The following is a 17,267-nucleotide window of genomic DNA, read 5'->3' as shown; positions in this document are numbered from 1 at the left end:
GGCTATTCAAGAAGTTGCAGCTGTTTGTGGTGGGTAAGGTTTCTCAAACTGGAACATGAAATGCAATGTGCTGTCATTAGCAAAACTGTGGATAGGATTTGCAGTCCATAGAAGAAGGTTGTTAATATACAAGAGAGAGAGAAAGAACTGAATTTTGGGGAGCACCAAAATTAGTGGAGAAGTTAGAAGACAGAGCCAGCTACTATCACCTGAAGTGAGTGGTCAGAAAACAGTTGACAAACCATAAGCTGGGAAAAAAAAATAGTATGGCACTTTATTTAAAAACGGGCTGAGCATTTATCTCATATTTACAACTTTCATTTGCACTCTTTCTGGGGTCTCTTATCTTGAGTTAAACTCACAGGGTTGTGAAGTCTTGAAGTGGGGAGAGGGGTATGGCATAGGAGTTGCTGTTTTTTTTTGTTTTTTTTTTTTGCAGTATAATAACAAGGCAACTCATTGAGATAGTTCTCACTTTAAAACAGATGCTCAATCTTTTATGCTGTATGACTGCATTTGGGATTTTCTGAGACTGCAGGCTGGCTAAAGAGGGTTGGTTAGTTTAATCATAATGTTTTGCTCCATAAGAGCTGAAGATGCATGACGATTCATTTATAAAATACAGGTATGGTGAGTCCTCTGTATGAAAACAAAAATTACCATATAAAAGAATCTTTTATTTAAACCATGTAATTAAAACATTCTTGAACTTTCAAAAGCTTTATCTCTCAGAATTATGACCAGTAGTGTCTGTATATTGTAATTAGGCATCGCAGTATACTTTCCTGAACTTATACCTCTATTACTTACTGCTGAAAACTATAACAGATTTTTTTTTTTTTCTCTTCTTGCTTAACAAAAAGTTAACTTTAAGGAGAAAAAAAAAAAACATAAGCACTCAGGAACTGCTTGATGACCAAAGTCATTCAAAGTAGTTTCATGAGTCACATGCAGCTTGCAAGCTACATGTTGGGATCTTTGTTTAACCAATGTTAACTATTTTACATTGATAACAGTAGTACTTGGTGGAATTTCTGAAGTCCTTTAAAAAAATATTTCTTACTCTCAAATGTCCTTATAAAACATATATATATAATTCAATTAATGAAGAATGCCACCAACTAGTCACCTTCTGTTGGATACCAGCACATTCTGGTATTTTGGGGGAATGAACTGGCCGATAATGCTGCAAAAAACCCAATCACCTTAGATTTAACCAATATCCCTGTTCCAGCATCAGATTATGCACTAATGATTCATGCTGCATGCCTATCAGAATGGGCAGCACTATGGCATTCTCAAACTAATAATAAACTCTTTCAAATTAAACAGGATCCGAAAATCTGGCACTCTAGTGTCCGTGCATCAAGACAAGAAGTAATCCTTTCAAGAGCAAGAATAGGTCATACTCACCTAACCCACCTTTGTTTATTCACAGGAGATGATCTGCCACAGTGTCCACATTGTTATATAAATGACTGTTAAGCACATTCTCCTTGACTGCCCCTATTATAAACAAGACAATTTCAACCCTGCAATAGCTGGTTAGCCTTCATCAACCAATAACTAGAGAATTCTATTGGTGACAGCCATTATTTCTGAATTTTTCCGCTTCCTCAAGCAAACTAAAATTTTTAATCTTTTCTGATTGTACGAGACTTTGATTTCCTTTTTATAATAAACAAATAAGTGCATTTATAGCCAAGTAGCTTATGTGCCATGAAACCCCCATAACAATAATTCAATTAACTGATATTCTATGGGAGATTGCTTGCCCTTCAATTTTCATGAAATTTGATATTTGACCCTTCTAGATATGTCAAACCATCCTAAATTTCCTGCCGCCTCCGTAGCCTGGTGGGAAGGAGCAGCAGTGCGTAGCACACGCTTCTTGATTAGACCGGGGTTCGAGCCCATCACCACCAAATACAGAGGATGCAGAAAGGTCAGGGAATGACCACCGCATATCTCGGAGCAATATGGCCTTAGTTGCTAATGCTCCTAAAAACCAAATAACAAACAACAAACCTAAATTTCCTTAATGTTGGACAATGAAAAATTGGGCAATTATTTCTCTGTTTGTCTGCCCATCTGCCTGTAATATCTCAACTCCTGTTAGATAGATTTTCATGATACTTTATATTTCACTCTTTTGGAACACTTTGTCAAGCCTTCTCAAGTCTCATGAAAATTGGACCAGTATAACTCTGAATTATTTAATTTTTTTCATACATGTCACATAGACATTCATATGCCATATATTGTAGCTGAAGCACTGGATATTTTGTTGCCTTGCACCAGTTGGAGGAATGAATGGGCAATCGGGTGGATGCACAGAAATGAAACATTCTCCATTTGAGCATAAGTCATTGTTTATTTTTTTGGTTATAAATCATGAATTATTACTGTTTTTTAATGTGCCTCAAATGTAATGCACTGTGTACATTAACTGCTTTATTAATATTTTAATTCGTAATTAAGTCTTTAAAACTTTCCATGATGAGTTTTTGAGTCAGTATTTTTGAAAAGCTTCTTTGGTTATTTTTTGAAAAGTTTTTGGCTATTTTATACTGCTATCTTCTTAAATTGTTGCAGTTGAAATTTTGTCAAGGATGAATATAATATGCAGTTCATGTGCTTATATTGAAATTTTTCTATTTTACAGATGGCAGAAATTCTTCAAATCAAGATTCCTTAGAAGCTTAGGAAGTTATGCAAACTTGTATTTCTCAGTTTTCATTGCTATTCTAGTTCTTTTCTTTTTGGGTAAATATATATTGCTCCTTGTTATCATTAATAACAACAGTAGACCTTAACCCACTAGCAGTCATTTTAATTATAAAACTGTAGCACAAAAGGTTACCCTGGGAAGTATTGAGTTACTCCAAAATAAACAGAACAGATTTCCAGTGAACTTAGAGTGAATAGAATATAAAGGGTGGAGGGGAATTCTGTTAAAATTATCTCTGCATCTGACTGCCAGCAGGTTAAACTCTCTCAAAACCAGATTTTTTTTTTTTTTTTGTGAACATTATAAATGAATTGTAAATAAATATTTCATGTGGTGGTGGGAGAGAAGAAATACCCCACCACATTTATTTTTAATGGACCCTTTTGTTTACTAAAATTTCTATTTTCCACATTACGTAGTTCTTAATCACTATCTTCTGATTTACTGATTTTTTTTTCTTTCTTTCTTTTCATTTTAATTTGCAATGGAAATTCTCCTGTGCCACAACTAAGATTGGTGTAGTTTTTATCATTAATAATAGGGTAGTGGAGAATGAAAGAGACCTGGAGGTAATTGTGTAGTCAGATATGAAGTTTTCTGAGCAATGCAGACATGCTGCCAGAGTAGCTCATGGGGTCTTGTCAATGATATACAGGAATCTTGCAAGCAGGGATAGGGAGGTGATTATCCTCTTGTATAAGGTGATGGTCAGGCCACACCTTGAGTACTATGTACAGGTCTGGAAGCCTCACCTTAGAATGTAAAGTTGCTAGAACGAGTACAGAGAAGGGCAACAGGATGTGAAGGGAACAAAGGGGGGTGCTCTTATGAAGAAAGGCTTAAGTTCTGTAAATTGCAGTTTCTGGAGACTAGGCACCTGCAAGGTGATCTGATTGAAGTGTATAAGGCCTTGAATAGATTGAGCAGGCTCAATGCTGATGGGATTCTTCCTCTTGCTCAGATTACAAACCTGAGGGGCCATAGATTCAAACTGAGGAAAGACAGTTGTAGAATAGATGTGTGGAAGTTTGCCTTTAGCCAGCGGGTAGTTGACTGCTGGAACAAACTTCCATCTGTTGTTGTGGAAGTTGATAGCTTAAATAAATTCAAGGCAGAACTAAACAAGCATTTGGAATGAATGGATCAGTGAAATGGGAAGGGTAGTTTTTTTTTTTTTTTTTTTCTCTCTTGGCTGATGCTGTTATAAGCTTGCTTTCTTGCATCATGTGCCTCTACTAATGCCAATATTGATAGTCTTGAAGAGGTTTTCTGTGAGTTTAGTGCCCTGGTGGAAATAAAGGTTGCGGAATGATAAGACCAGAGTTTCTGTGCTTGGCTTTGAACTTGATCCAGGATTATATGAAGTTCAAGAGCCATTTTAACAAAACTTCTTAAAACACTTACAACAATATTCAATGTTATAAGGAGGTCACAACAAAGAGGATGTAACCTCTGCTAAATGGAGATATAAGTCAAAATTTGAATTGTGTTCCAGGAGTAAGGATTGGAAAGCAACAATATGTGAAAGGTACAGGAAAGTCCTATGCAAATACCATATATAGGTAGTTCCCAACTTTACGAGTTAATCCGTTCCTAGTGCACGCTCGTAAAGCAAACTCAAAGTGGGAATTTATTTCCCATAGATGTAATGTTAAAAACTGGCTATGTTCTCAACAATGTAATTTGACTATAGTAATGTTAAGTGAAGGTCAACAAAAGAATAGTTTATGCTTAAACGATGATTTATTTATCCAAAGTAATGAAAACATAGCCTTTAAAATGAAGCAAATTATAATAAAGAAATTATTTATGTCATACAAATGTTAAAAGAATGTTTATTCTTCATCATTATCAACTGAATGCACACTTGTTGATGGTTCATTACTCGTTGTTGACTTGGTGCTCATTGGTTTGTTGGAAGCACAAGGAGTCTTCTTCTTTGGAAATGCTTCAAGAGTTGTTTGTTTTCAAGACTTTCTTTTCTTTATAAATTTCATGATAGCATGCATAAGCATTTTTTAAATCTGTAGTAACTTTTCTAGTGTGCTTGAAATTTCAATCTTGTGACTCAAATCTCAATTGCTTTTTCTCTGTTGAAAAACTTCAAGCCCCTTGAGAATGAAGCAATGAACTGGAGTTTCAGCTGTTAAACCTTCTTCCTCAGCTTCACATTTTGCCATTTCAATGAGGTCTTCATTTGTGAGCTCCTCATTGTGTACTTGAAACAGATCGGTGATGTCAGTTGTAGAAATCTCAAGCTGCAATTGGTTAGCAACATTTACAACTGCTTTCATTTTGTACGATCTGTGCTGGTTCTTCAAATCCTTCAAAGTTATCAATAAACTGATGACAGTTTATTCCAAACACACTTCATGTTCCTTTCTGTAATTTTGTCCCACACATTTTGTTATTTTGATTGCATCTAAAATGTGGAAATGTTTTCAAAATTCTTTAAGAGTTGGACCTCTCTCCTCTCTTCCTGAACAAACAAATTCACACACAGTAGTACTGTATTATGTAGCTGTGTGCATGGTTTGAAATGCCGTATTTATGAATGTTTAGCATTTATTTCAATTAATGTTCATATTTTTGATTTTGTTGATAGTTGAAAAAAAAAAAAAAGCAGGAACTGCCTGTATTTACAATTCAAGAGAGCTGCAAGCCTCTTGAATTGAGGCGATCCACCCTCAATTCTTCAAATGGAGTGATCATGGAATGGGATTTATTGAACGTCCCTGAAGATGAAATAGTTCAGGAACTTTAAGAACAAAAAGTCATCCAGACAAAAAAGATAATGATCCGAAAAGATGGCAGTTTAGTCCCTACCCGGAGTATAATTTTAACCTTCAGTTCTCCAAACCTACCAGCTTCAGTCGAGGCAGGATATTTAAACTGTCGTGTTTGGGCCTATATCCTAAATCCTCTGAGATGTTTTAAATGCCAGAAATTTGGCCATTCCCAGACAGCATGCCATGGAAATGCAACATGTGCAAACTGTGGGTGTAAAACTCATACACAAACAAAATGTAAGGCACCAACTCCACAATGTCCTAATTGCAAGGGCAACCATCTGGCATATTCCAAAGATTGTGACCTCTGGAAGTTGGGGAAAAAAATATAAAATTGAAAATAAGGTTTCCTACCAAGAGGCAAGAAAACAAGTAAAATTAAATATGCCAAAATATACCTATGCTTCTGCTACTTACAGTCACCAATCAGTAACATGTCAGACAGAAGTGACCATCCCTCCAGACACATTGATCTCCAACTGGATACGATCAGTCCTCTTGGTCCAGTATCCCTCTCCACCAAAAGTAGTAGACTAATGCAACAATACACCACTGACAGTTCCATCCCAGAGGCTTCCCCGTTGTCAAGCAGTGGATAATTTGCAAAAATCAGATCCTGTGGAGGTGAAGCATCTTCCACCAACAAAACTAAATAATGGAACAAATCGTACAATGGAATTGCAGAGGTTTTTGCAGCAATATTGACGATCTATGAATTAATTCACCATTTTGATCCTGCTGTTATGTGCCTACAAGAAATGAATCTAACACCAAAAATCTCTGTTTCAGTCAAAATTATCTTCAGAAAAGATCGATCTGAAACTAACAGCCCCCATGGAGGAGTAGCTGTACTTGTGAAATCACGAGTCCCCTCCAGGCACATTCCTTTGATAACACCATTAGAAGCTGTTGCTACACATATAGTTATCAGTATCACATTGACAGTGGTCTCTGTATCTTCTGCCAAACCATCCGCACATTTCAGGATCTAGAAAACCTTATTTCTCAATTACCGACTCCTATTTGTCTATTAGGCTATTTCAATAGACATCATCCACTGTGGGGTTCTCTGGTCTCAGATGGATGTGGTGATCTTATTGAAATGCTACTTGACAGAGAGACTCTGACACTATTGAACATTGGCTTACCTACATCCATTTTCCTACTAGGTGAAACACTGCTATACATCTCTCAATCTGCTCTCTGATCCTCTTCCCAACTATAGAGTGGACGGTACATGGCAATCCTCTAAACAATGATCATTTTCCGCTGATTTGTAGCATTCAAACCACCCAGTCCAAACAAAAACAAAAACGAAATGGAAATTTTCCAAAGCGAACTGGACAAAATTTACCAATCATGTATCCTTTGAGGATATCATTACATCTTCTGCTATTGACGCTGCCACCAAATATATCACAAAGCAGATACTAACAGCTGCAACAGCCACCATCCCACATTCTCAAATAAGAAATCATCGGCTTACCAATCACTGGTGGAATGGCAATTGCAATAAAGTGAAAAGGGAAAAAAACGCTGCATGGAACACATTCCACAAATATCCCACCACTGCCAACCTTATTAACTTCAAGAGACCGAGAGCCAAAGCACGTTTCATCCGGCGAAAGGCCAAAAAAGATTCCTGGGTAAAATTTGCCTCCTCAATCAACAAGATACTGATACCCGAATAATCTGTAAAAAAAATAAAGAAGCTAAGCAGGAAATATCATGTATCACCTTTTCCTATTATTAACTGGAATGGGAAGGACCTCTCCTCTTCTGGAGAGATTGTCAGTGCCTTAGGAACTGTTCTGTAAATTGTCTGCCTCAAGCGCATATCAACTGCCTTTCCAAAAAATTAAAACCGAAACTGAGAAAAGGAAATTGAACTTCAAAGCTATGTGCCATTTACCCTATAACCAACCATTTACAATATCTGAACTGAAAGAATCCATATATACCTCAAGAAACAGTGCTCCTAGCCCTGACGGAATTTCCTATATAATGCTTCAACATCTTAATCAGAAATCACTCTCGTCAATGCAAAAATTTTACAATCTGATATTCAGAACATATTCCCCACTTCCTGGCAACGTTCTTATATAATAGCTATACCAAAACCTGGAAAAGATCATTCGATTCCACGCAATTATAGACCAATTTCTCTAACCAGCTGCTTGAGTAAGACTTTGGAAAAAATGGTTCACCATCGTCTCACCTGATATCTTCAATCCTGAAACATAATCAGTTTGGTTTTTCGAAAGAATAGATCTTCCCTAGACCTCATGACAAAAGCTGACTCAATCATAAACGCATTCATCAGAAAACAACATCTCGTCATGATATGCCTTGATATAGAGGAGGCTTTTGATACCACATGTCGATACGGCATCCTAAGAGATCTCCATTCTATTCATATGAGAGGGCATTTACCATATTTTATTCAAAGCCTCCTTTGACACAGATCTTTCCAAGTTAGGTACCAGCAGGTTTTATCTCAAACATATATACTAGGAGTCCCATGGGGCTCTGTTTTTAGTGCACTCTGTTCTCACTATGAATAAACAGTATCACAAACTGCATTCCAAACACCATTGACTCATATCTCTATGCGAATGACCTTACCATATCCTGCTATTCCCAGAATATGAACTATATCGAGAGGCATCTACAAATATCCTTAAGTAATATTGAATTATGGATGGCACAAAATGGGTACAGACTGTCAAGCCACAAATCTACATCCATACATTTCTGCACAAAGCACAGAATGCATCCTGAGCCTGAGTTGCACTTGGCCAATCATGCTCTATCAATCGTGAACAGAATTAGTCTCCTAGAGCTAATTTTTGATAAGAAAAACTTCCAGGAGCACATAAAATATCTAATAACCACTTGTGCAAAGAAAATGAATATACTCCGGGTCATCTCCAGTACATCTTGCAGTGCAGATAGTTATACTCTGCTACACTTATATGTCCTTAATTAGATCTCAGCTAGACTATGGAGTACCTGTTTACGACTTAGCTAGGGAGAGCACCTTAGCCTGTTTTGCACCCATCCAATGTAATGTTCTTCTCTTAGGATAGCCCTAGGTGCATACAGAACTCTGGATCACATCCGTCAACTCCGCACAAAGTGCACAAGAGGGCTAAATATTCTGCGCTCTCTTTCCTCAACATCTTGGGGTGCGGATCGATGCACCCTACTACGCATCTATCGTGCACTTGTACGATCCAGACTGGATTACGGGTCCCTGGTATACAATTCGGCCAGAGACAGTGTACTTCGTTGGCTCGATCCTGTCCATCATCTGGCTCTCCGTACCGCTATTGGAGCATATCGCACATCTCCTGTCCAGAGCTTATACGTCGAAGCAAACGAACCGCCATTATTGCTTCGACGTAAGCAGTTGTCTCTAAACTACGCTCTAAAACTGAAATCCCTGCCAGACCACCCTACGTGGCTAACCGTTTTTGAGCCACGATGGGAAAATTTGTACAACACCCGTAAGACTGCCAATCGTCCTTTTGGTATTCGTGTCCAAGAGCTACTCAAAGAACTTAATATAAAGGTAGACAGGGTTGCCCAAACACCAAAGCAACCCCTTCCACCCTGGCATGCTCATGTCCCGGCATGTGACTTGTCCCTTCGAAATTGGGGAAAGTCGGACACTCCATCGTCTGTCTACCTGCAGCTTTTTTCAGCACACCGAGCTGAACATTCTGACTTCGCGCCAGTCTACACAGACGGGTCGAAGTCAGAATCATATGTGGGATCTGCTGCTGTCTTTACAGACAGCACTACATCGGAGCAGATTCCCTCTGAATGCAGCATATTTACTGCAGAGCTGCACGCTATAGAGTTAGCCTTGGATCACATTAGTGAATGCCAATACCAACGGTTCATTTTGTATACCGACGCTCTCAGCGTGTTACAGGCTTTAATATCTGTGAGATATAATTCTCATCCAGTTCTGTCTAGCATTCAGCAGAAGATTCACGTTCTCCATGAACGTGAATATGATATCCGCTTCTGCTGGATTCCTAGCCACATTGGGATTAGGGGAAATGATTTGGCTGACGCCGCAGCCAAATCAGCAATTCCCAATAATGACCACTGCCTGTTAGTCCCCTATACAGACTACAGGCAAATAATACATCAAAAGATACATTCCCAATGGCAGGATTCGTGGAATAGACAGACTGCGAATAAGTTATATCATATAAAACCTGTAATTGAACCGTGGCAGTCTAGTCTGCGCAGGAATCGTAAGGAGGAAGTTGTTCTTGCCCGGACCCGCATAGGACACAGTCATTTAACTCATTCGTTTTTGCTGAGGGCTGATGACCCTCCTATGTGTGTGTCCTGTGGCACAATCCTAACGATTAGACACCTTTTAATTGACTGTCCAGATTTTAGCAGCACCCGTTTTACCGCTTTTAGTCATCTGACTGAGCCTTATACACTCAGTCAGATTTTATCCGACAATGACAACGTGTCTGCTGTTTTTAGCTATTTTAAATCAATAAAAGTTTTTAATTGTATTTAAAATTTGTTATTGTTATCTCTTTATTGATTTAATTTTTATATATTTGTTATTATTTATCTGGACATGGTGACCTAACTAATTAGGTCACCGAGAATTTAAACTTTTAAATATTGCATAGTCTTGGCGCATTATGGCCACAGCTGCCAATGCGCCAATAAAAAAACCAAAAACAAACAAAAACAAACAAGCATACAGAACATCAGTTCAAAGTCTTTGTTGAGGCTCATGAACCTCCACTTAGCATCAGAAGAAAGATGTTCTGATGAACTACTCAGCTAAAATTAAAAGCCTGCCTACTCATCCTGTTTGGCCACTCCTGCATGATCCTCAGTGGAAAACCTACTATGCAAATAAACCCTGAACAATTTGGCCTACTGGTATCAGACTGCAGAATATAACAGAAAACTGGAACATCCAGTTTGATAATATCCTCAGAATCAAAAGATCCAGGTCCCCTGTGAACTACCTTTGCACTTTCTTCTGATGAATACTTTGAGCAATGTGGTAAAGGTTCTGTAGCAAAGATTAACATCCAACAACTACATTTTGCTCATACACAAGTATCCCCAATTCACCAAGATCTATACTGGTGGTTCAAAGTCTGACAATCAAGTGGGTGCAGCTGCTGTCTTCCAAAATTCAACTGTCTCATTTTCACTTCCAGCTGAATGCAGCAGTTATACCGCTGAGCTTCATGCCAGTAAGCTTGTTCTGAAAAATCTGTCAATAAATAAAAGCATAATATATACTAATTCACAAAGTGCTATTTTAGCTTTGAAAGGCACTTCCTCACCTAACAATCCTTTATTAAAACTCATAAGCTGATGCAGCTTCATGAGCATCAGCAAACTGTTATCTTTTCTTGGATCCCTGGCCACAGTGGTATTCTGGGAAATGAATGTGCAGATGATGCTGCAAAGCATCCTTCCAACATAGTCTCGATAAATGATCTAATCCCATATCCTGATTATAGACACAATATACAGAAAACATTCATGGAACAATGGACACTTCTGTGGAAAATGCCAACAAATAACAAGCTATTTCAAATAAAACCAGAACCACAATTATGGACATCCAGCCTTTGTAAAAATAGAAAAGAAGTAATCTTAGCCAGAATCCGAATAGGTCACACTCACCTCACACATCTATATCTGCTTACAGGGAATGATCCTCCTCAGTGTGTGCACTGTTCACAACCGCTTACAGTAAAACACATACTCCTTGACTGTGGCTTGTTTAACAACGCCCGATGAACGGCCTTTAGTTTCATTTCAGATCTACAACAACCTCTGTCTCTCAATAGCATCATAGGTAAAGAAGCAAACCTCTCTGAATTATTTTTTTATTTAAAACAAATTCAAATGTATGACCGTATCTAACTGCTGTACAAGCAGTTCTTATTATCATCATCAGCCATTTTCAATCCACTGCAGGATGAAGGCCTCTCCAACAACTTTCCAGTTTCTTCTGTTTTGAGCACTGGCCATCCATTTACTACCCACAAACTCATGAATTTCATCTATCCGTCTTTGTCTTCCAGGTTTTCTTCTAGCTCCTCTTGGGTACCATTCTGTTATTTTCTTAGTCCATCTGTCATGTCTTCGAGCTATGTGTCCTGCCCAAGCCCATTTTAGTTCTTTAGTTTTGATAAGAATGTCCTTTACTTGAGTTTTCTGCGTAATCCATGTGTTTCTCTTCTTATCTAACAGTCTCATTCCCAATATAATTCGTTTCATTCTTCGCTGTGTAGTTCTCAGCTTCTCTTCCATTCTTTTGGTGAGTGCCCAAGTTTCACTTCCATAAGTCATGGTGGGGAGTATACATTGGTTCATTTTTTTAAATTTCAGATAAATTGGGATAATGCTCCTCAGTATGTGGCTATATTTCCTGAATGCTATCCATCCAAAAATTATTCTTCTCTTGACTTCCAGCCATTTATCATTATTACAGCTAATGACATGTCCCAGATATTGAAAAGGTTGAGTATATGACTCCACCTTTTCAATTACTGCTCCTTCAATCATCATGTCCCTTTCTGTGGCATACTTGTTCATCAATACTTTTGTTTTAGCCATATTCATCTTTAGTCCAAAATTCTTACTAATTCTGCATAACTGATTAAGATTTTCCTCTAATTCTTTGGGATTGTGGCTTATGACCACAGTCATCTGCAAATCGTAAATGGTTTAGGTACTCTCCGTTCACATTGACTCCTTTCTGCAACCAGTCTAATCTTCTGAAAGCTTCTTCAAGGGCAGCAGTAAACAGCTTCGGAGATATTGTCTCCTTGTCGAACTCCTTTCTCGATTTTAAATTTCCTACTGTCTTTGTCTAGTCTAATAAAGGAGGTAGCATTCTCATATATTTTTCTTCAAAATCATAATATGTGGGGTATCTATGCCTTATCTTCCAGTGCCCGAAACATTGCCTTATGCTGTATGGAGTCAAATGCCTTTTCATAATCCACAAATGCCAGGCATAATGGTGTTTTATATTCATTTGCTTTCTCCATTAGCTGTGATGTTACGTGAAGGTGATCCATAGTTGAGAATCCTGTCCTAAAGCCAGCTTTGCTCTTTCGGTTGATTCTCATCAAGTATTCTTTATAATCCGTTAGTAATGACCCTTGTGAACAACTTGTAGATGTGGGATAACAAGCTAATTGGTCTGTAATTTCCAATTTCTGATTTACTCCTTTCTTATGCAGCAAAACTATGATTGCATTATTCACTGCTTAGGCATCACACCTTTTCTAATGCACTTTGTGAAGAGCCTTGCCAGTTTTTGTGCTATGTCTCTTCCTCCCAATTTGAACAACTCTACAGTAACTTCATCTTCCCCCCCTGGGCTTTCTGATTCTTCAATACATGTTCTACCTCATCAGGAAGAATATCAAGTATGTCGTATGTGTTGCTAATTTGCAATCCATCTTCCCCACTGCTGGCATCATTCCCTTGCTCCTTGTATAATTCTCTATAGTAGTCTTCTGCTATTTGAATTATGCCTTCTCTGCTGTTTATAAGTACACCATCACTATTCTTCAGTTTCAGTATCATTTGTCTTTCTGTATTACTGCTCATGGCTGCTGATTTAAATCCTTTGTTTTCCCTTAATGCTTGTTCTACTTTTCTTGTGTTAAATCTTATGTCCTCTCTGAGTCTCTTTCTAATGGCTTTGCATAACTCAGTATACTCAATTTTCTCCTTGTCAGTGTTTATCTTGCTCTTCATTTGTCGTATTTGGTTCATCATGACAAGTGTTTCTTGACTAATTTTTTCTTCTTTGGATTTCTTTTTCCCTATAGGTTTCTTGGGCTTTATCACTTTCAAAAAGTTGTAATATTCCTCGTCGATATCTTGGTCCTGAGCAGTCTGCAGAAGCTAAAACTTGTTCTTAAGTTCCAGTACATACTGCTTTTTCTCCTCTTCTGTTATCTCAAAGACCTTTGTATTATTTACTCGAGTCAGTTTTTTCCTTTCCTTTCCTTTCGTACATCTATGTCAAGTGTACATCTTACCATTCTGTGATCACTTCAAACATTTACCTTATTCAGGATGGTAACATCGTTCACAATATATCTTCTGTTAGTGAGGATGAAGTAGATTTCATTAGTTGTTAATCCATTTGTACTCTTCCATGTCCACTTTCTGTTCACCCTTTTCTTGAAAAAAGTGTTCATTACTGACAATCCGTGAGATTCTGCAAATTCCACAAGTCTTTCGCCTCTTTCATTTCTTTTACCAATTCCAAAATTTCCTATAGTTCCCCTTTCTGTGCTGTTTTGTCTTTTTCCAACCTTAGCATTGAAGTCCCCCCCCCCCATAATAATAGTGTATTGGGTTTTCTGCTCATCTAGAAGACTCAATTTCGGTGTAGGTTTCTTCAACCTCTTCATCATCGTGGTTCGATGTTGGTGCATAAATCAATATAACCTTTAGCTTGTACCTCGTAGAAATCTTGAGTATTAGTCTTGACACCCTTTGTGATGTACTTTTGTATTCCAAAATGTTGTTTTTTAAATCTCTATGGACCAGAAACCCAACTCCACCTTCACTCCTTTCACTGTTTCCATTGGTGTACAGCAGATTTCCACTTGATAAACTTCTTCTTCATTTCTTCTTGTTTCAGCCAAACTGATGATATTCCAATTCACATTTTCTAATTCCTTTTCTAGCTCTAATATCCTGTCTTTACCGATGAGTGATCTTACGTTGTAACAGGCCAAGTTCAGTTTCCGTGCATGACAGCCTGGTCGTACCCAGAGATTCTTGGCACCCTCTGCTTCCACTCTGAACCTCTCGCTGCCGTAAGAGGGGGAGTGAAAGCTGTTGGGGACTGAGGGCCATTTGTTTTGTCGTGCTGTCATATGCTGGAGGGTTTGGTCTTTTCCTCTTCAAGCTGACCAGGCATCTTGAAGAGAACCACTCTACACGTTCATTGTCACCTAAGTGACGTAAGAGGGCTTACCATCGAGAAGGTGTGCATGAGTGGATTTTAGGGAGGGAGGCCAACCGGACTTCTCCTAAATCTTCTGTAATAGAAAGATATTGGATCCATCAGTGTTTTAGACTGAGTGTCTGATAACACACAGGATACCTGTTCTCCTCTAAGCCCCACAGTTCTTATATGTAAATTCAATTAATTTGGGACTTGCAATATGGCCTAAGTTGCCCCTGCCCAGAAAACAACAAATACATCAAAACAACAACAACAATGGACACAAGAGGCAAATTGAAGGGTTTGAATAACAGTGATCTAAATTTACTAAACTCTGGATCTCCCACGTACATCCACCTATCTGCAGGATCCACTTCTGTAATTGACTTGTCAATTTGTTCATCGTCCATCTTTCCAATCATGACAGTCATTGTTAACCGATCCCATTAATAGTGACCATTTTCTGATTATTTGCACATTACAAACAGGAGTAACTGTAAATCCTGACCAATGATCCACTTTGAAGTTTAGAAAGGTGAATTGGGATGGATGGCTATTCTGCCCAAATATGTCTAGACAGACTTTATGTTCAAAAACAACCCATTAATGATGTAACTGGTTATGTATGTAATCAGATTCTGACAGCACCCGATGCATCTATTCCAAAATCCATGGCATATCATATTCACCGGAATCACTGATGGAATACAGATTGCCTTCATGCCAAACAAGAGAAAAACCATGTGTGGAATAATTTCCGAAAGTATCCTACCACAACTAACTTGATTGCTTATAAGAGACCTAAAGCAATACAAATTAGACAGAAAGTGAAACTTTATTCGTGGATTACCTTTGCCTCAACCATCACCAGAGACACCGACACCCGCCTCCTCTGGAGAAGAATACGGGCCCTAAGTGGCAAATTTCCTTGGCTGCCCATTCCAATACTTCATTGGAAAGGGAAAGACATGTCTACTCTTTAAGTTAAGAAGTTGGTAATGCACTAGTCAAATTGTTTGCCACAATCTCTGCTTCTGCTTCCTATGCATCCCCCTTCCAAAACATTAAAGCAGCTACAGAACGGCATAAAATAAACTTTTTCGCACGGTGCTCCTTTCCGTACAACCAACCCTTTACATTAACAGAACTCGAAGAATCATTAAAGAGATCATCCAATAGTGCCACAGGCCCAGATGGTATTCATTACATTATGCTGAAGCATTTACCTGAAAAGGACTTGCTTACTCTGTTGATCTTCTACAATCGTATCTTTTTTGAAAATGGTTATCCTTCTTCTTGGTGCCATTCTTTTATTATTGCCATACCAAAACCAGAAAAGATCCATCCCTGGTTCAAAATTATTGGCCCATATCTTTTACAAGCAGCTTGGGTAAAATTTTTGAAAGGATGGTTCATACAAGGCTCACTTTACATTCTAGAGTTACAGAATCTCTTGCTAGATCATCAGCATGGCTTTCTAAAAATATAGATCAACCCTAGACGTGCTCATCAAAGCCGAATCTCATATCTGCAATGCCTTTGCAGATATGAGATTCAGGAAACATCTAGTCACGGTCACCTTAGGTCTTGAAAAGGCATTTGGCACTACCTGGCATCATGATATACTTATGGATCTTTACCCTCTGGGATTTAGGGACCATTTGCCTGAAATAATTAAAATTTTCCTGCAATTGCGTACTTTTCAGGTCCGGTATAAAAACATCTCTGCTTCTTACATTCAGAAAGGAGTCCCGCAGGGATTGATACTTAGTTCAACACTTTTTGCAGTTGGAGTTAGCAGCATGACACAAGATATCCCAAAAACCGTTGAAACTTATGTATGCAGATGATCTTACCATTTCCTGTCAGTCTCAAAATATCAATACCATTGAACGTCAACTCCAACTTGCCATAACCTAAATAGAATCCTGGACTTTAAGGAATGGTTATTGACTATCAGAAAAGAAATGTGTTGCCACTCACTTTTGCAAGTGTTGCGCTCTCCATCCTGATCCTGAATTACAAATCAACAATACTCCAATTCCACTTGCTACTAATGTCAGATTTATTGGTCTTGATATTAGACAGTAAGCTTAATTTCCAAGCTCACATCACTCATTTAAGAAATGCTTCTCTAAAACCTATGAACATACTTCGATCAGCCTCTTCCATGTCTTGAGGAGCTGATTGGTATACTTTACTTTACTTCACCTTTGCAGAACTTTAATCTGTTCACACTTAGATTATGGTTGTGTACTGTATGACTCTGCCAGAAATACTACTTGACAATATCTGAATATCATCCAGCACAGTGCTCTGAGGACTTTGGGCACTTTCAGGACTTCTCCAATCCAAAAGTCTCTATAAAGCGCATGATCCTCCATTACATCTTCGTAGGAAAACATTACTGCTCCAATACGCAACTAAAATCCAGTCTTCCATTGCACCCCACTTGGGAGTATCTTTATAATACTTGTTGGGATTTGTTCCATGAGAGCAAACCAAATGAAAATAGACCTGCTTCACTCAGGATTAAAGAGCTTGTTCAGAGTTGGATTATTGATTTAAGTGATATTTTTCAAGACAACTGCTTCTGTTTCACCTTGGACGTATGTTTCTGCCTCTTATGACGTGCATTTTCTTCAGTGGGGAAAAAGTCATACCTCCTTGCAATATCGGGCAGTTACACTCAGCTCGCGCTACTCTGAACTCCCGTGCCTGTAAAATCTATACTGATGGATCGAAAACTGCCAGT

At 38.3% G+C, this 17,267-nt stretch overlaps 1 protein-coding gene across 2 annotated transcripts in view; it reads left to right on the top strand.

Annotated features, from left to right (window-relative positions):
- LOC150078099 (B-cell receptor-associated protein 31-like) overlaps window positions 1–17,267 on the top strand; it is an 88,385-nt gene that overhangs the window by 36,084 nt on the left and 35,034 nt on the right. For both annotated transcript variants that reach the window (XM_090384631.1, XM_090384632.1), the window contains exon 3: window positions 2,666–2,766. In XM_090384631.1, coding sequence (XP_090240757.1) covers window positions 2,666–2,766 — 101 coding nt within the window. The remainder of the gene's footprint in view (window positions 1–2,665; window positions 2,767–17,267) is intronic.

The sequence above is a fragment of the Mastigoproctus giganteus genome, chromosome 11, assembly GCF_048544385.1.
Source record: "Mastigoproctus giganteus isolate SK-2022 chromosome 11, ASM4854438v1, whole genome shotgun sequence".
NCBI classification, from domain to species: domain Eukaryota; kingdom Metazoa; phylum Arthropoda; class Arachnida; order Uropygi; family Thelyphonidae; genus Mastigoproctus; species Mastigoproctus giganteus.
This window is presented reverse-complemented; position numbering and strand designations above follow the sequence as displayed.